Below are 20542 nucleotides of genomic sequence, written 5' to 3'. Positions count from 1 at the left end.
AAAGAATGCCTACCTCAGTACCTGGCATAGAGTCAGCCTTCACTGATCTCCCATAATAGAAGTGACAGCTCTTCAAGGCTGACATCCCTTAGTCATCCCTTGAAACTCTACCTCTTATTTCTTAACTTCTCTGAGCCTCAGTTTCCTCATATGTAAAATGGGGATGATGATGGAGAGGCTGTGAAACTTTAATGAGCTAATGAGTATCACGCACTGGAAACAGTATCTAGTCCGTATTAATAGTGCTATGACCACTACCTCGCGGGGGGTGGGGGCGGGACTGGCACACAGTAGGTGCTAAATGAATCCGCTCAGAGCTGGGCTCGGGTGTCGGAAAAGGGTGCGGGAAGGCGAGGTTGGAAGTGAGAGGTTTGTAGAGCCAGCCGGGAGGTCGGCTCCGCCCCTTCCCCCATGGGCCCCCGCCCCAGCCCCTGCAGCTGTCAGGACCCAGCCAGTTTCGGCGCCAGTCCACCAAACCTGAACGTCCCATCCCGGCGCCCCCACCTTCCCTCGCCTACACAAGTTACCTTGCGCCCGGCTGCCCTTTGTCCCCACCCCCGATTTCCATTGGCCAAAGGTTTTCTTTGTTAGCTGGAGCGCGCCCCTCCCATTGGCCGGCAGGGCTGCCGATCGCGTGGAGGGCGCGGCCCCGCCCCGCGCGCTGCCCCTATCCCTCCCTCCTCCCCCGCTCGCCCGCCCGCCCGCGCGCCCGCCCGCGCGTCCGCCCCGCCCGCCCCGCCCCGCCCCGGTAGTGCGCGAGGCGCTCCGCTACCATTTGCTGCGGCCGCTGGGCGCCGAGGGCAGCAGGGGCGGCGGGGACCGACCCCGGGGACCGGCAACGACCCGGCGCCGGAGAAGCGGGCCGGAGCGCGGGGAGGCAGCGGGCCCGGGAGGCCGCGTCCATGGGCCCGCGGCGGCCGGGCGGCGGCTGTGCGGGCGGGCGGCGGGGACCGCGCGCTCTGTGAGGGCCCGGGCGCGGGGCTCGGCGCCGAGGTGCCCCGGCGCGCCCTGCAGCGCCGCGCCGTCGTGCGAGGAGAGGCCCGGCCCGCACCCCGGCGCCCGCGAGGCCGCCCTGACCGCCGGGGGCGCGCTCCGGCCGCGGCCCGGCCTGCGTCCGCGGCCCGGCTGTGAGGCGGCCGGCCGGCGGGGGCATGCCGCGGCGCCCGCGCTGAGCCCGGCTTGAGCCCGCCCCGAGCCCGCCGTGCATGGTGCCGCCGCCCGCCAGCCGCCGTCCGCCGTCCGCCGCGGAGCGCGCGCCGGGCCGGGCCTCCGGGCCTGTGCCGCCGCCGCGCCGACCATGTCGGCGGCCAAGGAGAACCCGTGCAGGAAATTCCAGGCCAACATCTTCAACAAGAGCAAGTGTCAGAACTGCTTTAAGCCCCGCGAGTCGCATCTCCTCAACGACGAGGACTTGACGCAGGTGAGCGGGCGGGGGTCCCGGGGCCGACTGGGAGGTGAGACCCGGGTCCCGCGCGGGGCGGCCCCCGACCCCCGGCGGCCCCCTCGGGCTGGAAGTTTGCCGGCGCGCAGTCGCCCCGCTAGGTGTTGCAAGCCGTCGTCCGAGGCGGGCGAGAGTGCCTGGCCGGGGGCGCTGGCCGCCTCCCCCCAGTCCTGACGCCCGTGAGCCCACCATCCTGCTGTGGAAAGGAGAGCGGACGTTATCCAGTTCCCGAGGCGGGCGGGGGTGGGGGTGCCTCTGAAGGCTCCCGGGGAAGATAAAAACGGAGCAGAAAAAATGTACATGGGTCCTCCTGGGGAGGGTAGTGAGGATGGAGATGGGGGGGGGAGGGAGCGGGAAGTGTATTGATAGAGCCGGGACAAAGGGAAAATCCTCAAGTATGCCGAAAAATAACATCCTTTCCCGTTCCCATAGCCCTGCCGTGTGATTCATGCTTTTTGGGTGACTCAAAAATGCCTGGTTTTTCTTAGGAGGAACAAAGCGCTTGGGGATTGCTTGCTGCTTCGTAGTACCCCCCATAGAGTCCGTTTTAGGACCCGACTTAGACTTGTCCACCCAGAGTGGCCAAGGGTGCAGGACTGTCCGGGTGGACCGTGGGCTTCCCTCTCATCAGACCCAGTTTGCCCATTTTCTAAATCATTGTCACTGTCAATGATGGGAGAGGTGAATGGTCCTGAAGTCGGGGGAGGAGGGTCTTGCTCTTGAACTTAAACTGGAGGGCTTTTTGTTGATGGGAGAGCTGGGGGGGTCCTCTCCCCACCCTTTCTCCCAGCTCTCTGGTCGCTTGGCAAGGAATAAGGAGACCTGTGGGCCTTCAGGAAAGTCCGTTCACTTCTCCTGGCCTTATTTGTCATATGAGGGCTTTGGACTAGTTTAGTAGCTCCCAAACCTGCATCAGAGTCACAGTCTAAAAATACAGAGTCCTAGGGCCCCATTACTGAAGTGATACAGGAGATGAGGAATTTGTTTTGCAACAGCTCCCTAAGAAGTTGGACTGCAATCTGCACTGGCCTTTGGGAACCCCTGTACTGGTTGCTGTCTGAGCCCCCGGATCCCAAGGATTCTCTGGAACACTTGGAGGTCCTTGGGCCATCAGATTCCTTGGATTTCCTGACCAAGCCCTGAATACAGCCCCTTGGGATGTGTCTTTGCCCCTTCTTGCCTCTCCCCCAGTTTTAGTCTTCTTCAGAGCTTTCTCTCATTCCCCGCCCCCCCCCCCCAATGAGGCCAGGGGAGCTCCCTTCACATTCCAGTCCAGTGTGACCTAGTTGTAGCCACTCCTTTTGCAGAAGAACCCTTTAGATGGAAAACATTGCTTTGAAGTGTACGGCCTGGCTGTTTTTAATGCTACTTAAGTACTCACAGGGTTTGAATTGTTTACATGGCAGACCAGAGTAGGGTGGCAGGGCAGGGGTTATGGCCTGAGACATGGTGTCTTCCTCTGTGATCAGAATCCCAACAGCCAGGAAAAGACTCCTTTCATCTAAAACCAAAAGCTTAACCGGAGCATCAAGGCTGCAGTCATAGATTTTTGGGATGAAGGGCCAGTCAGTTTGGGAGAGTAGAACTCAGTTTCCTGGTAAGGTGTTCTGGGTTGGGCTTTTCAGAGACACCTTCTCTTCTCAACCGGATGCCTTTTTGGGGAGAAGCAGTTTATGTGGTGATGAGGGCCTTGGACGAGGAGTCAGGAGACCTTTCTGCTGTCTTCGCTGTCACTTTCAGCTGTGTGACCTTGAGTAAGTCCCTTTGCCTTTGTAGAGTTTCTTTTTCTTTTCTGTAAATTGGGAGTAGGGATCCCTGGCTTACCTCTCTCACCCTGTGAAAAGCAAGGAATAGTATCTTATTAAACTCTTTTCTCTTACAAGTTAACAAACAAACAAAAATCACCCACAGAATAGTAAACTTGGATTTAGGAAGTTTATGGGCTTGGCAAGGGTTGTTCTGAGAGAGTTTCCTGGTTATTCCAGGCAACTGCCAAAATTCGTACATGGGATATTTACACCTCATCAGGACTGTGTTCTGATTCTTAGGCTTAGATAAACTGGAATGGGATCTGCATATTTGAGTCCAATCTGTTAAATTTTCTTTAAAAAATCTGTTGATTATTAATTGGATCAAGAGAGAATGTTGCAGATTTAAAGTACATTATTCTTCAACTTTATTCACAGTTAATTGTGGATTTTAAACAGGCCGGAGTCTTCCAGGACACAACTGGGATGGTAGTTTCTGAAATAATGAGTGGGGTTATTTGTGCCGGGAGAGATTAGGCCAGCATTCTACCTCCTGGGATCTTTCAGGAAGAAACTGCTCTTGAAAAGAGAAGGAGGGAGACTCAGGGCTGTTGCCAACAGCTTTAGCTGCTGCTCTCAGCTTCCGGCCTCCCCCAGCCTTACTCTCATCCTCTTGGCTCCATTAGAAAACCTCAGCCAATTGGTTCCCATCACTCTCCCCCAAGGCCCTGCTTCCTGCTGCCCCTCCCTGCCCTGAGCTTATTTTAGACCTTCAAGGCTGGAAGATAGATCAGTGATCATTGAGGCCACCCCCTCTTTAAGGCGTTTATCCTTCAGTCCTGTGCATTTCCCTACGTGCATGTGGACTTGAATACACAGTTAAGACCTTTACTTAACCCAGACTATATATGCATTTGCTCTGCAACATATTTTTTCCTGCTTAATGACATGTCTTACAGCTCTTTTCATGGTGCGACACATAACTATTCCAAAATTGTTTTGCAAATTGTGCCATCAGGGATGTACCATATTGTCACCATTCCCTTACTGATGGACAGCAAGGTTACTTCTGGGTTTTGCTGTTACGCACAGTGACTGCTTCAGCGAACAGTTTTCTAAATGCTTTTGGGTGAGTGTGTGCGTGCACGAATGCAAGTATTTCTCTGGGGGCAGATAGCTAAAAATAGAATGGCTGGGTTGACATCAAGCACATTGAATTTTTTTTTACGGATATCACTAAATTGCCTTCCAAAAAAGGCTGTGTCGTACCTTTGCCAGGATTGGATATTGTCAGATGATTTAATTCTTTAATAATTTCCCTAGTTACCAGTGAGGTCAAGCCTCTTTTTACAGTATTTATGGCATATGTTTTGTTTCTTGTGTAGACTGCCCATTCATACTGTTTGCCTGTTTTTCTGTTGGGTTAATTTCTTGCTCCCCACCTGCCACCCCAGCTGGTTGGTAGGAGCTTTCTGTCCACACTCAAGGTCAGGGGTCCACCGACTTTCTCTCTAAAAGGCCAGATAGTAAATATTTTAACCATGTGGGCCATATGATCTTTGTGGCAACTACACAGTTTTGCCATTGTAGTGTAAAAGCCATCATGCAAAGCCACTTTAGACAATACGTAAACTTATGAGTATAGGTGTTTCTGATAAAACTGTATTTACAGAGTTACAGAGACAGGCAGCTAGTAGGGTTCAGCCTGTAAGCTCTAGTTTGCTGACCCCTGCTCTAGATCTTAATCTGAACCTGTCCTATATTGCACGTATTTTCTCCCACGGTGTCCGTTCTAATGTTATGTATGGTCATTTCTCTTTTTCATATGGTAGTTTTAAATAAGAATGCAGTTAAATTTCCATGTTTCTTTTTTAGTTTGTAGTTTTAATCTAGTGATTATGAATGTCTTTTTTTCAAGATTATAAACTATTTTCTCATGTTTGTAGTTCCCTTATAGTTATTTTTATGCTTAACTTTCTAATCCATCCGAGTTTTGTCTCAGGAAAATAATTTCGGCATAAGAGTAGAAGCGCTAAAAGATTGTCTTGAATAGTCCAGGTAAATTATGGTAAAGGTCTTCTCCAGGTCAGTGTTGGCCAGGACGGAAGGAGTCATCAGGCACTAGGGACAGGATATTGGTGGTTGATTGGAGGTGGGGCTTGAGGAGACCTGGGTACCTTCACAAAGACTGAGAATAACAGATAGAGAGTAGGTTTGTGGGGTGGGGAGGAGGTGGAGGTCTAGTGTGGTCCTTAGGTGGAATCACCGGTTCAAGCATGCAGGTGGTTAGAGCTAGATGAGGGGTGTGGGACCGGTAGGAATTCTGAAGTCGTGGGAGTGAGTGTAGTCAGTCACTCAGGAGGCCACATAGAGTGAAACGAGGGGGAGCCGGTGGGGAAGGGATGTGAATCAAGGGTTGGCGGTCAGTGGGAGCAGAAGGTCTGGAGCCCAGGGTTCTTGGATCCCAGCCTTCGTGTGGGTTTCTGGGGTTCGTGGTGGGTATTGACCTGGCATGATGTCTCATCCTCCTGCCAACTTGTACGACTTTAGGCATGCCTTTTGTGGAAGGAGTCACTGCATCTGAACTTAAGTTCTAGTTCCTTCTACTGCTGTTTTGTTGTGGGATCTTGGCTGGGTTGTTTTCTCTCCTCAGGCTTCGATGTTCCCATCTGGACTATGAGGAGTTTGGTCTTGATCTCTGCCGGGGCTCCTCCAGTCCTCCTTCATCTTTTCTGAGATCTCTCGGTCGAATTGTGCCCCTCGCTGTGCGGCACTCCACTGCCAGGGCTGCTTGGGGTCTTGGGGTGAGAGTCCCAGACACAGAGGTGGGTGGGTCAGGACCTGGTCTCTGTGAATCATTTCACTGACTTTCCCTTTATCTCTGTGACATTCTTAGAAGTTCTAGGGCATGGAACTTCTTTATTTCACTTAACATTTATCTCATAAGCAATGGGGAGATTTCATGACCACCCTTTTGAGAAGATTTATGATTTATGCACATACTGGTAAACGGTTTGGCAGGGGCTATGTCATAAATCCCAGACCTTACAAAATGGCCAACAAGCACAGGAAAAGACGGTCAGTATCATTAGTCGTTAGGGAAATGCAGATCAAAACTACAGTGAGTTATTACTTCACACCCACTAGGAGGGCTATATTAAAAAAGGGAAGGTCGTAAGTGTTGGTGTGGATGTGGAGAAATTAGAACCCTCATGCATTGCTCATAGGAATGGAAAATGGTGCAACCACTGTGGAAAATAGTTTGGCATTTCTTCAAAAGAATTACCATATGACCCAGTAATTCCACTCCTAACATATATCCAAAATAATTGGGAACAAGTATTCAAACAAATACATTCATGTATGTTTGTAATAGTACTATTCATAATAGCCAAAAGGTAGCAGCAACCCAAATAGCCATCAGTAGATGAATGGATAAACAGATTGTGGTATATCCATATCACGGAATATTCAGTTATGAAAAAGGAATGAAGTACTGACCATCCTGCAATATGATGGAACCTCAGACACATATTAAGTGAAAAAATCAGGCACAAAGATGACATACTGTATGGTTCCATTTATATGAAATGTCCAGTATAGGTAGAGCCGTGGAAATGGAAGGCAGATTAGTGGTTACCAGGGTTCTTGGTGGGGGAGTGCCTGCTAATGGGATCAGGGTTCTCTTTGAGGGTGTCACGAGCAGTCTTAGAACTAGGTGGAGAAGCTGGTTGCATAACATTGTGAATGTACTAACCGTCCCTGACTTGTTCATTTTAAAATGGTTAATTTTACGCTATAGGACTTTTACCTCAATTTTTAAAAATGAGTGTGGAAGAATCGCTCACACACACACTCGCGCATCCCAAACCTGCCCTCTGCCCCTACTGTCATTGGAGGGAATATCTGATTGTATTTAGAGTCTAGACCAGGGGATTGACCACTTATTTCTTAAAGGGCCAGATAGTAAAAGCTTTAGGGTTTGTAGGCCAAAATCGAGGAGTTTATGAAGGTACTTACGTAATCATGTAGAAACGTAAAAGCTTGTCTTGGTTTTGGGACCTTAAAAGAAAAAAAAAAAAAGCCAGGAGCTAGATTTGGCATATGGGTTAGACCAGCCCTGTCCAGTAGGACTATAACATGAGCCACTTTTATAATTAAAAATTTCCTACTTGCTACATTAGAAAAGCAAAAAGAGATAGATGAAATTACTTTTAATTATATCTTATTTAACCTCACATATCCAAAATACCATTTCCACACATAAAGAAGTTATTATTTTACCTTTTCGGCACCTTTTGTTTCAGGCTGGCCACTTTCTGGGAGCTCAAGAGCCACACGTAGCTGGTGCCTACCGTGTGGAACGGGGCTGCTCTGGTCGCGGCAGCCTGGCCCACCGCGGGGCCCTTGAGACCCTCAGAGCAAGTACTGAGTGCAAGGGCTGTGCTTGTGGGTTTTTCCTCCTTCTTGGAGGTGTTGTGCAGACAGCCTGTGTTCAGAGGATTCCGGGAATGGTTCTCTCCTGCTGTTACTCCTGTTTGTGTCCTCTGCTTGGTGTCCTTGCCAACTCTTGGGGCTTCTTTCTTTGAACGTCCCATCTTCTTGCGGACTCCTTTTAGTGATGTTTGAGGGCTCGGATCCCCACTCCTCCTCTAGAAGCAGGAGGAAGGAGGGTGCCGATAGGGCCTGTCCTGGAGGGAGCCAGTGAGAGCCTGGGGGGCAGGCTGGCGTGCCCCCTGCAGGCACGTTGCTGGCTAGGGTGACTGCATTCTGACACAGCCCTTTGTGTTCGGGAGTGTTTTGCAGCTGTATTTTAGCTGCTTTTTTCCCTGTGTTCTAGCCTGCTACTTGACCTTTCTCTCTGAGTTCTTTTTCCTTTGCCACACAGAAGGACTACAATCGAAGACCTATGTTCTATTCTTGGCACGGACATGCAGGGTGACCCAGGAAGGTCACTTACGTTCTCGGCGTCTCGGTTTCCCACCTATAAAGCTGATGCCCCCATTCTGTTTACAGGGAGTGGTCTACTAATGGAATGGATGGAAGGTGCTAGCCAGGCCTATGGGGGTTACTGAACCCCCTTTGTGGTAATTAATATTCCAGGAAGCGCGCTGACGGGCCTGTCCTGTGGGGAGTAGCCTTTGTTTGGGCTGTTTCCTGATTACTAGAACCCTGATGCTGTTTAGCTGAAATAAAGAAATTTGACTGGGAATGTTTATCTTTAAATTGTTCCCAAGCTGCCATTTAGTCTTGAAAGAGAGAAGAGAGCGTTGCAACCAGGGAAAAGAGACGAGAGAGAGGTAACGTCCTATCGCCAACCATCCTAAGACTGTGGGGAGAAGGAGGCACAAGACACGGTGAAGAGCACTGGATGCTAATTTAGAAACATTTAACCTGAGAAAACAGGCTTTTCCTTTATGCTTGGCAATTCACGCTCCAAGCCTCCCTTTCCCATCTGAAATGACACAGTTGGACCAGGTCAGTAGTTTTCAGACTTGCACTAAATCACACAGCCTTCACTCAGAGGAATCTCATATGGAAATGCCATATGTGAAACAGAAAAAGTGACACGGTTCTGGGCGACATGAGGTTGGAGCCTGGACCTTGGCCTCTCAGCCACCTCTGCTTCCTGGCTGTGGGGCCCCCAGTCATCTCTGAAGGCTAGGGGGGCAGGTTTCAAACCTGCCCCAGACTTTGTGGTTCCTCATTTTAGCAGCGTAGGGTTTGGTGAGATGATCCGAGGATGATTTCACAGCTGCCCTGGCATGGGAGCCCTGAATGCCCGGCCCCACCGCTCCCTTTATATTATCACTTCCTTTGGGGGCAAGAGAGCCAGTGGGTTGATTCGCTGGCATTTTGTCTCTGGAGACTGGAACTGGAATCTTCCAAACCACTTGCTGGTTTTCTCCGTCAGGGTCATCCTAGTTCACATGAAACCACGGCCTGGTTTTTGCCTGGAGCCTGTAACCCTTCCAGCTCCTTTCTCCCCTCATGCTCAGCTTGGCGACTGCACCCTGTGCTGGATGGTGGCCTGCCCGGTCTTCGGGGCAGCTTGCAGCGAGAGTGAGCAGATGGGTGCGTCGAATCCTCTGGAGCCTCCATTGTGCTGCGTCACGTGCCGTGTACCGTGATCTGTCTCGTTCCAGTCTCATTAGGTGGGAAGGGCTGGTGGCAGCATGGGCCCCGGTAGAGAGGGGGATGTGGCGTTTCAGGGAGGTGGTACTGCCTGTCCGAGGTCACTGAGCTGCCTAGCAGTGGGGCTGGGACGTAGAACCTAGTTCCACACTGTTCCCTTGCCAGCCTTTGTGACACCGGAAGCCTGTTCTCCCTCCTCTTAGGAAGGCCGCTTGGACTTGTTCACCTGGTACTGTTTCTGTAGGAGGCTGGGCTATTGCAAACAAAATCAAAGCTGTGTAATGGACTTCTACTTCCTAGCCCTGGGAGGAGGGGCCTGCAGGGGCCGGGTGATACCCCCCCAGTAATTAAGCAAGTGAGGGATTGTCCCCAGTTAACAGATGGAGCCCCTGAGACCCAGTTCAGTGACCTGCCTAGGTCACAGGAAAGCCAGTGTGGGTTTTTCCAAAGTTCTCTCTGACCTCCCTGTGTCTGATAAAAAGTGTTAACCTTTGCTATCAGAAACAGGGCCTTGCCCTGACATGGATTCCTTAGTAGGGTGCATGGAGGTACATGTGGGGAGGGCAGTGGTGCAGGACATTTCACAGGTCATCGTGTAGGCCCTAAAATCTTCTCGGCCTTAGGGTGGCCCCGTGTCCCCCAGCAGGCTGCTGGCCTGTGGCAGTGACCACACCTTTGGCACAGCCCTGAACAGGAAACACTGCTTTTCCCCTAAGGAATTCGGAATCAGGAAATATTGTGTCCTTGATCTCTGTTGGTCCTAAAGCACTGGTTTTATCAGACGGACCAGGGAGGCTGTATGGCACCCTTTCAGACTCAGTGTCTTACCTCCGAATGGCCCTGGCCAGTAGCTAAAGGGGCCGGAGGAAGGGGGAGCAACTTCTGGGAGTCCCAGTTGAGACAGAGAAAGAGTCCACATCTCCTGGGTCTCCAGGTGCCACACCCAGAGCTTCTCTACTCTGGGGCTGGTGAGTGACCTGGGGTGTGGGGAGCCTCAGGGCTCAGTGGGATTGGGGCGTTCGTTTGTCTTCCGCTTGGGGACATGCTCTGACCTAGAAATCTGACACAGTCCCACTTTTCATTTAATGTGCTCATGTAAGGGAATGGAGTGGTTGACATTGGGGGCTTTCAGCTCAGATTTGGGTTCATATCCTGGCTCTGTTTTTAATGGTGATGGAGCAGGTCACTCAGAGTTTCGGCATCTGTCCTTCCTCTGAAAACTGGGGACTGTATAATGCCCATGTCGTGGGTGCCTGTGATGGTGGCGAAGATGATGCAAGACGTGGCAAGTGCCGGATTTGTAAATGCTCGGGTACCTGGGGGGTGCTCAGGAAGTGGGGTTCGTTTTCCCCAACATAGGCCCAGAGAGGGGACCCGCCTCCATGGTTTTGTGGGACAGCTGACCCTCTAGCTCCATTTCTTGTCTACCTCCACACCCACAGAACAAAAGCCCAGGCTGCCTCCACTCCTGCTGAGCTGCTTGGCACCAGCCTAGCAACTTCCTCATGGTAGCCCCTTGGGATTGGAAAGGCCGTAGTCGGTTTGCTTCTATGGGTTTGATTTTCAGAACATGTTTAAGTATAAAGATTGAACTATTTTTTTGGTTTTTGGTTGTTTTTAATAAGATGGAACTGGTTTTAAGAATTTGTAGAGGGCAGGAAGTGAAGAGGCCAGGTGCCATTAGCCTAAGACTTAGCATTAGAGTCCGTGGGCTGCTCCAGAGGGCAGTGCTCGGCACAGCAGCCGCCTCTGGGCCCCTGCCACGCTCCAAGAAGTACATAGTGCAGGTCCCACGAATGGCAGTGACAGATCCTGATTTCAGAAGTCACTTTGCACGGAAGTGTCTGAGTTGTCATCAACAAGGTAGCAGAAGATTAAGAAGCCACTGTCCTGCTGGTGTCTCTGGGACAGTTGTCTGGGAACCAAAGTGCTTGTGCCCCTGGGCCTGGTGAAACAGCTGGAGGGTAGAGGGCAGCGCAGGTTTTGTCCCAAATTGATGGGCAGGTGGGTGGGAGATGTGGCCAGGGCATGTCCTGGCCCTCTGGTCCCCAGTGTTGATTCACTCACTTCAGCCAGCAGGTCCGTCCTTCCAGTCTCCCCGCTGCTCCTCAGGCTTTACAAATCCCACATGCTTCCAGGGAGGGGAGCCTTTTGCCAAGGGGACCGTTCTCTAGGGTCTAAACAGGTAGAAGTGGTTCCTTGCGAGAGCCTGCAGACAGCTCTTCTAACAGGCAGATGCCATCTCAGCAAGCAGCCTGCTGACTCTTCCTGCCTCGAAACCCTGTGAGTTTAGGGGTCCTCTTCAGGAGAGCTGGACCAGCGAGGGTGGTCATGCTGCCTCCTGTGATGTGGAGGTTTTCCTATACTTAGATCGAAGGAGCAGTTGACGCGCTCTGGGATTATTTATTGTGGAGGTGGTGGTATTTGTAGCCAGCAGTAATTGCTGTGTACCAGGCCACTGTTAACTCATTTACATTCACAGTGGCCTTATGAAGTAGAGAGATAAGAAACCTGAGCTGGAAAGAGGTCGTGTAACTTGCCCAAGGGCAATACTGTAAGTGCTAGAGCTGGGAGGCAAACCCAGTCTGACACAGGGTCTCCTCCTTCCACTCTTTCCTGCGCTGTCCTGAGCGGGGTCAGGTGGGCCTCCTGGACGTTAGATTTCTGGCTGGTGTGTGGCCCTCCTGTCCAGGAGCCAGGGGCTGTCCTGCCGGAAGGGTGAGTGTGTGCTGGGAAGGGTGGGGCGAGAGGATGAGGCCTGGGCTGAACTTATTTACATTTCTTGTCTCTTTTTTTTCTTCCCATGGCACTTTCCCGTCCTACCTGTTTCTTAATGGGAAGCACTGCTTTTTGAGGGAGAGGGTGAGACTCTTTCCTGCAAAGCCCCAGAAGTGTGTCCCCACGCATTCTCTAGCATTCCTCCCTTTGCCACGAATGGCGTCATGTTCCAGAAATCCTGCGGCCATGGGCTCCTTGTCAAGACTGAACAGGGAAGAGGCTTTTTAAAATGTCACTTTCTCCCTCTTCCTCCAGCTGTTGCAGTCCAGGGAGGAGCCCTGAGCATGGATTGGGCTTGCAGGGCATGTGTGTGGGCAGAGGGGTAAGCGGGTAGCTGAGCTGGGAAGTGTGGGAGGGGAGGACAGAGAGCGGGCCATCAGCTGTGTGCCCTCACTGTCTCTGTGCCTGGGATCTAGGGAGCTCTGTGTGTGGGTTTTGTTTGGGGTTGTTTTTTGTGTTTTTTTGTTTTTTGTTTTTTGAGGTGAAATTCACATAACATGAAATTAACCATTTTAGAGTGTGCAATTCCATTGCATTCATCACATTCATCGTATTGTGCAAACACTACCAGTCTATAGTTTAAGACATTTCATCACCCTGAAAGAACACCCATAACTATTAGGCTGTTACTCCCCACTCCCAGTCCTTAGCAACCACCAGTCTGCTTTCTGTCCTTATGGCTTTACCTATGCTGGAAATTTCATTAAAATTGATAATAGCATATGTAGCGTTTAGTCTGGCTTCTCGTACTTAGTATGTTTTCAGAGTTCATCCAGTGGTAGCATGAATCATTACCTCGTTGTTTTTTTTAATGGCCGAATAATATTCCAGTATATGGGCATAGCACATTTAGATTATCTGTTCATCTATAGATGGATGCTTGGGCTGTTTCCACATTTTGGCTGTTGTGAATAGTGCTGCTATGAACATTCATGTGCTTGTTTTATTTGAACATCTACTTTCAGTTTTCTGGGTAGAGACCTAGGAGTGGAATATCCGGGTCCAGTGGTCATTCTATTCGTGATCTGTGTTTCGAATCAGCACATCAAGCCAGAGGCCAGCACTGCAGACTGCTGGCTGGGATGACAGTGCATATGGTGCTGCCCAGACCTGTGTTCCTCATTTGTAGGAGTCCAGGATGGAGAACTGGGGTACGGGGCAACGCTCAGGCTTACAAGCATGGTGTACAGCTTTGAGGTGGTGGTAGAGGTGCTGTGCCCATGCACAGGGATGGCTGAGCCACTTTGAGCTTCAGTCCTTCCTTTCTTCCCTTTCTGTCTAACCTGAAGATGAGTGGAGCTGCCAGGAAGGAGCTAAGTGGGGGCTTTAATATTGGCGGGAGGGGGGCTGAGGGAGCGTAGGAGTTGAAGGCCAGACAACATAGGGAGACACTGGAGTGTTCCAATGGTGAGATGCATGGGGAGCTGCTGCTATTGGGCTTCCAAAAGATGTTGGGGTCACTAAGAGGGAAAAGAGATGATCTGGCCTGGTCACTAGTTATCAGTTTTCAAACTTTATCTCTTTAGGAGTAGAGCACAGAGCCCCTTGGAACAGAACATGGAACTCACATATGTGAGGGATGGGAGGAGAGGACGGTGCCACCTGTGAGGACCCCCCCCCCGGAGCTCCGCCCACCCCACACTCTGCAGCAGCCCCTGAAACACCACCTCCCGTTGTCTTCACTGTTAGAAAATCACTAATTTACCCTGACCCCCGTGTTAATATTTTTTAATAGAATGAAATATTTGATGCATACAAAAGAACATAAGTCACATCTATGTACAGTGTATGTACCAGATTCCTAAGGAACACTCAAGGTGCTTGGTCGTTCCAGTGTTTCAGCCTCCCTCAGTGGCCTCCAGGGGAGGGACCCATAGTGGATGTTGGCTGTGTGGAGCCCAGCCCCCTCTCCAGACCTCCCCTCTTCAGCAGAGCTTTGCCTCGCCCAGAGGAAGGGCTCCCTGCCTGGTGTATGCGGGAGTCCGTTTCATTTCCACATGTGCTGTATGTAGTACAGCCACTGTGGTAAGTCTTTTAAAGTAGTGCTGTGGAGGAGAAAGGAGTCTTGAGTAGAAACTTGGAGATGGACCTGAAGGCGCATTTGTGTTTGGGCTGACAGAGAGCCAGGGTGACAGCATGAGCAGAGTGCTGAGGGAAGCAAGGGTGTGGGGGCAGGACGGGCCAGTCACTGACCTGAGGATTTGGGGTGGGGGTGGGGGTGGGATGATTGGCTAGGCCAGTGGTTCTCAAGCTTTTTGTTTTGGAGACTCCTTTATGCTCTTGATTATTGAGGCCCTCAAAGGGCTTTTGTCCATGTGGGTTACATCTGTAGTATTTGTTGGACTAGAACTTAAAACTGAGAAATGTTTAGAAATTTATTAATCTATTTAAAAATAAAATAAACCCGTTACATGTTCACATAAATAACAGGTGTATTCTGAAAAATTACTTTTCCAAAACAACAAATAAATCTGCTGAGAGGAGCCACACTATTTTGCCTTTTTGCAAATCTCCATAACATCTGTCATCATGAAAGACAGCTGGATTCTCCTGTCTTCTGCACTCGGTCTGTTGTGATGTCATGTCACATAGCCTCTGGCAAACTCTGCTCTACACTAAGGAAGGAATGAGAGTGAGGAAGTGAAGACTTCATAAAATAGTTTTGGCTCGTGGACCCCCAAAAGGGTCCCAAGGACTGCCATACTTTGAAAATCACTGGTCTAGCTCAGGTTGGATCATTTGCTGGAAGGCCGTGATAGGAGTGGCAGGGAGGACTCCTGTCATGATGGAGCTGATGCAGGTGCAGAATCCAGGCGAGGGCCTGAAGCAGCCTCCTTGGAGTGAGGTGTCAGACGTGCAAAGGGCAGCAGGTGATAAGGGGACCACTGGGGACAAGTGCCTGCTCTCTCCAGCAGCAGGCACACTCCAGGACTAGCTCACCCTTACTTCCTGTCACCAAGGGCTGGCTCTCTGAAGAATAAATGAAATGCAGGTACACGGCATGTGGTAGGGACTCAAGGTGAAGAGTATGGGGTAGGTTATATTCTCCTGAGTGCACAGACAGGCGTCTGAGGCTTGGAGAAGGAGGTTGCTTTGCCGTTAGATTCCACCACCGCACTCCACAGCTCCTGAAAGGGAGGGGCCAGAGGTGCCTGGAATGTTTCAGGATGGAGACTAGACTGGTGACAGGGCTGGGTTCTCATGTGGGGAGCAAGGGGCAGCCAAGGAATAACAGACGGGGGGCAGGCAGTTCTCCTTGGGCCTCTGTCACTGATTAGCTTTGTGGCCAGAAGGCAAGATGACCCTGATTTTTTCATCTGTTCACTTAGCGGTGCTTGGTAATTTCCAAGACCCCATCCCAGTTCCTGACCTGGAGCTTTGGACACGGGAGTTGGAAGGAAGCATGGCAGTGGCCAGGTGATACTCCCCCTTTCCCTGGAGGTGCAGGGTTGGGGCTTGGGTCAGAAGTCAGGGTGGAGAGGGAGATTCGCATTCCTTGGTCTCAGAGGGATGGTCGGGCCCTGTGCCCTCTAAGCATGTGGGTAGAAAGGGGATTTAAGGGAATCTTGGAGGCCCCAGAGGTCTGTGTGACACAAATGGGATTATTTATTTATTTAAAAAGATTTTATTTATTTGAGAGAGAGGACAAGCAGGGTAGAGGGAGAGAGAGAAGCAGACTCCCGCTGAGTGGGGAGCCCAATGTGGGGCTGGATCCCAGGACCCGGAGATAATGACCTGAGCCAAAGTCAGATGCTAGTCAACTGAGCCATCCAGGCGCCCCTCACTAAATTTTATTTTTAGGAAGAAGTTTGGATCAACCCTCAGATTTTTCATTAGGAAAATTACCTCTTCGTTTTAAGACTACAATGCCCCTCAACCAGGTCCTGCCCCTTGGATTCAGTGGCTCTACAGGAATTTTGATGTCTTTAGTGTTAAATAAGGGAGTTATCCCCATGGCCTCAGATCTTTCAGGTATACCACAGTCTTTGTTATGACTGTATTTTTTATGGCATCTGTTAAAGAAAATATTTTCTCTGCCCCTTTCTTCTCCATCCACGTGGAAAGGCTTTATGGAAAGCCTATGTCTGTCTCTTTGAGATGTTTTCAGCTTGAGATTTGGTCTGTGTAGCTAGTGCTGCCTGCCCGAGTCTGCCTATGGGGAGCCTCTCAGGAACCCCCTTCCAGCACCTCCTTCAACCAGTTTTCCTTTTTTTTTTTTTTGGCTTTTGAAGCATTCATTGTCCAGACTTTACATTGATAAGTGGTGTTTACCTCTTTGACCTCTCTTAAAGAAGGTTGAAAAACCGTCGCCAAACTTGTATATCAATGTTCACAGCCACCAAAAGGGAGAAATGACTCCAGCGTCCAGCAGCAGTTGAGTAGATAAACAAATTGTGGTATGTTCATAAATGGAATATTATTTGGCCATAAAAAGGTGTAAAATATACACACGTACTACAGTGTGGATAAACCTTGAAAACATCATGCTAAGGAAAGGGAGCAGTCAGAAAAGATCACTCGTCATCTGATTGTGTTCATACGAAATGTCCAGAATAGGCAAATGTATAGATACAGAAAGTAGAGTAGTGGTTTCCAGGGATTGGAATGGGGGAGGGGGTTGGGGAATGGACGGTTTAGGGAATGACAGCTAAAGATTACAGGGTTTCTTCTGGGGGTGGCAGGAGTTGGGGGGTTCTAAAACTGTGGTGATGGATGCACTACAAACTATTGAATTGTGCTCACTTTTAAATGGAGGAGTTGTATGGTATGTGTATTATACCTCAGTAAAGCTATTACAGGAATACCCCAAGACAGTTACTACCCCACCTCATTCTTGGTTTGTACTCGTAATTCATATCTTACCAAACCATTCTTTGACATGTTCATTTCCCATCTTCTTGTCGTTTTCTGCTTGACATTTGCTATCCACGCATAGCTAATAGCACACATTGCACCTCCATTCTACCCTATCGTGGTTACCCCAGGTCCCCCTGAGCACGCTGTACGGACATGGTGTTGGCCTCGCCCTCACACACACCCATGTGTGCAGTCTGGGCAAGTATGTGTCAGCAGCGCAGAAGCATTCTCTGCCAAAACCAAGGGGCCATCCGATAACACTTTGTAGAACTCAGGTCATTGTTTCACCAAATATTTGTTGTCTCTGCCTCTGCCCTGTGCTGCTTCTGATTTGGCTGAAGGGTGGGACCGTCTGCAGATTGTCTAGAGGTTTGGGGCCTCCGCGCTAGCTCTGGAGGTGTGGACCCCGATCATACCGAGCCTTGTGGAGTTCTTGGGATGTGGCCTCTCCTCCTGGAACCCTTGCTTCCATGACACTGCCAGATGGGGTGACACTGTGTGTAAGGCCCTGCTGCCTCCTCTGGAGGGAAGCTTGAACCTCTGCACACGTCGGCTGGCGTGACGCTGGCTCAGTTCTGCCTGCTTTCCCCAAGCTCATGTCCCTGACTTCAGTTTCTGAAGTTGGTCCTTTGCGAACTTCTCACAGGAAGTCTCTCCCAGACCTCCTGTCTCTGCCCCGGGTGCCGAGTTCCTTTCCCTTCGTTCCACTTTTTGTGCCTTTGTCTCATTGTGGGTATTTCCGGTGGCTTTCTTATCTTTGCGTTGATGGTTCTGCGTTGTGGCCTTTGGCACCAAAGGTTGGTAAGCTGCATTTCTCCTGAGTTCCAGGGTCACATGTCTTGGCAATTAATAGGGTCCCAACTCTTTCCCCAAAGTATCTTTGTTTGAATGGTAAATCACAGGGTTACTGTACTTTGTCTGGGGTGGGGAAGAGGTGGGAGCCTGTGCTCACCCTTACTGTTTGCACAGGTAAGGAAGACTCCTCCTTCCAGAGAAGAGCCCCACAATTTCCGTCAGCTCCCAGAACACCTTAACAATCCATGGTGCCCGGCCAAGCTGTATGGGTGGCTCTCTGGAGGGTGGTCTGTGTTTGGTTCATCCCATAGTGATGAACTCACAGGTGCCGTGCACACCCAGGTCCTGGACCTCGACTGCAAGGGTGTCTGGGGAGACCCCGCGTGATGTGCGGGTCAGGACTAGACCCTCCAGGAGAACATGCTTCCTGTTCAGATGGCTCCGGCCTTTACTTTGGGAAGTGGCTCACCGACGTGGAGCAGTGTGGAGTGGTTACAGGCCAGCTAGGGGGCCAGGTGGTCACGGCTCAGAGCCTGCTTAGACAGGTCACTTCAGTGTCCTTGAATGTCAGATGGAGGTGCTGATGGCATATACCTCATAGGTTTGTTGTGAAGACCGGAGAGTACATGAAGGGCGTGGAGCAGTGACCAGCCTCATAAGCTGTGGATGTTAGCTCTGAGGACAGTGGAAGGCAGGATAGATGTGACAAAGAGAGGAAACCAATGGGCATTTTTACCTGACTCCCCAGAGTGCTCAGTTAGATCGAGTGTGTGTCCTCCAGGCCACATACCTGATGATATCCTGCCGGCCGGGGAACAGCTGCCTTTCTCACTTGGAAGGCCAGGCTTTCACCCTGGTCACGGCCCTGGGTTCTGATCATGTTGAATCACCCAGAGTGGCTGTAGTACGATTGTGAGTATCTTGGTGATGGTTGGTTGTTCTCTGCTGACTTTCAGAGGCAAACGACAGGCCCTGGAAGTTCATGCTGGCATATGGTGGCCGTATTGAGGAATGTAGCTTGGGTCCAGAACTGAATGTAAAGCAACGTCACGGTATTCTCCAGGCCTTGAGACCCCCTTGGACAAGTCTTAGGAGTCCCAGCACGGTTTAGGTCTCATGGCCTTGTGGGGAACAAGTGTGTGTGTGGCCTCTCAGGGGGTCGGCAGTGATGGCCAACACCCTCACTGATGATGATTGGCCCTGGCAGGCTTGTTCTGAAAGAGATGCCCCACTTGCTTGAGGGCTTTGGCCCTAGTAGGCATGCTCAGAATTGTGTGCTAACCCCCCTGCCATGGGCTAGGCAGGTGGGCACCTAGGACACAGTAAAGTCTTGGCAAGGTTAAGGCCTGAGACTGACTTTCACATGTGCTCAGATCTCCTTTTACTGACTTACTTGAAATGTCTCGGAAAAGACAGGTGACCTTGAATTCTTATGAGCTTGATTTACAAGCTCATAAAGATGGCCAGATGGCTGCTGCCCAGGCATCATTTCTCCTTTTAGAACCAAAATGCAGAAAATATTAAACAGCCTGTTATGAACCTAGAAGTGTTGCCAGAGAAACTCTTTTGGGGAAGAAAAAAAGGGCAAGAAGGAACCTCGAAACTACAGGTGTATCAGCTGCAGTCTACATACATTCTACCCATAGATCTTTTAATGAATCCTCTACCAGGGGCCATTTGCCCCCCAGCTCATGCTTGAGTGCAGGTCCCTATACCCCACCTTTGGCCCAGAGAAATCTTTGCCCCAGGAATTTCCCCAAAGCTGGGATACTGGCCCTCGCATATATGGATTCTTCAGGACTGTGGGACTTTTCCTCTTGAAGAACTTTAATGGGGATGGTCACTGTGCTTGGAATTCAGGCATTTAGCCTAATATGAGGGAGCCTGTGTGGGCTCTGCATGCTCTGCCCCTACGCTCAGAGTCAGGAGGCCCTGGGGTCCTTCTGGACTGGCCTCAAATACTCTGCAGTCCTGCCCATCACGCTCCTTTGGGGACCTCCACTCATAACCTCCACTGTGGGGCTCACTCCCCTGAGTGCTGCTGGTCCCCAAGCGCTACCCCCAGTTTGGTCTGAGCACCGGCTGTGTGCACGGCCCTATGTAGGTGCTGGATGTATATCCCTGACTCTGGGCCATTGATTGTTCAGTGACCCAGTATGTGTTTGTGTCTGATGTAATTTTTTAAAAAATGGTATGGAAAAGTTATGTGTGTTTTTCTATTGTAGATGATGAAACTGAGATTCACAGAGGTAATGTCTTGCCCTGGGCCACACACCAACTAAGACATAGAACTAGGACTTGAACTTGGGCCTTCTGGTTCCCAGGCCATGGTCTTTACACTAATTATCCAGAGCTGTTAGGTCATGCCATTGGTGGAGAGTGGAGTACAGGGATTCCTTGACCTCGTCTACTTCTTATTCTGACGGGAACAATCACGCCCTTGCCCACCACCCTCTGCCATCTTTTGGAAGATGTTCTGTTAGTACTATATCAGAAGTCATGCATGCACAGTCAGGCAAACATCTTCCCCTCCCTTTAAAAAAAAAAGTAATATCTGGTAAGTACTATATATACTTTACAAAAAATGGTAAAAGCAAACAAAAAAACCCAAGACTTGCTCATGATCCCAGCAGTCAACACAATAGCTGTTTTCTTGTTGACTCCCAATCTTTCTCTGTCCTTATGATGCATTTTATAATAATAGGCCACATTTTTACATCCTACCCTGGATGCTTGTTCCCATGCCTGGTCTCCTTCACTAATACAAGAGCCCCTTGGGGAGGGAAGT

At 50.4% G+C, this 20542-nt stretch overlaps 1 protein-coding gene across 9 annotated transcripts in view; it reads left to right on the top strand.

Moving 5' to 3' along the window:
* Positions 1–756: 756 nt before the first annotated feature.
* Positions 757–20542, top strand: part of MPRIP (myosin phosphatase Rho interacting protein) — a 149241-nt gene continuing 129455 nt past the window's right edge. For 4 of the 9 annotated variants that reach the window (XM_036073800.2, XM_036073796.2, XM_036073798.2 and 1 more), the window contains exon 1: positions 758–1420. In XM_036073800.2, the coding sequence (XP_035929693.1) occupies positions 1298–1420 (123 nt within the window). In that variant the 5' untranslated portion in view covers positions 758–1297. Of the gene's footprint in view, positions 1421–20542 lie in introns of all 9 variants that reach the window. The other 5 variants (XM_078068015.1, XM_036073799.2, XM_036073801.2 and 2 more) reach the window with 4 other exon arrangements.

The sequence above is a fragment of the Halichoerus grypus genome, chromosome 2, assembly GCF_964656455.1.
Source record: "Halichoerus grypus chromosome 2, mHalGry1.hap1.1, whole genome shotgun sequence".
In the NCBI taxonomy this organism is placed as follows: Eukaryota; Metazoa; Chordata; class Mammalia; order Carnivora; family Phocidae; genus Halichoerus; species Halichoerus grypus.
The sequence above is the reverse complement of the archived record's forward strand: the minus strand, read 5'-3'. Positions and strand labels throughout refer to the sequence as shown.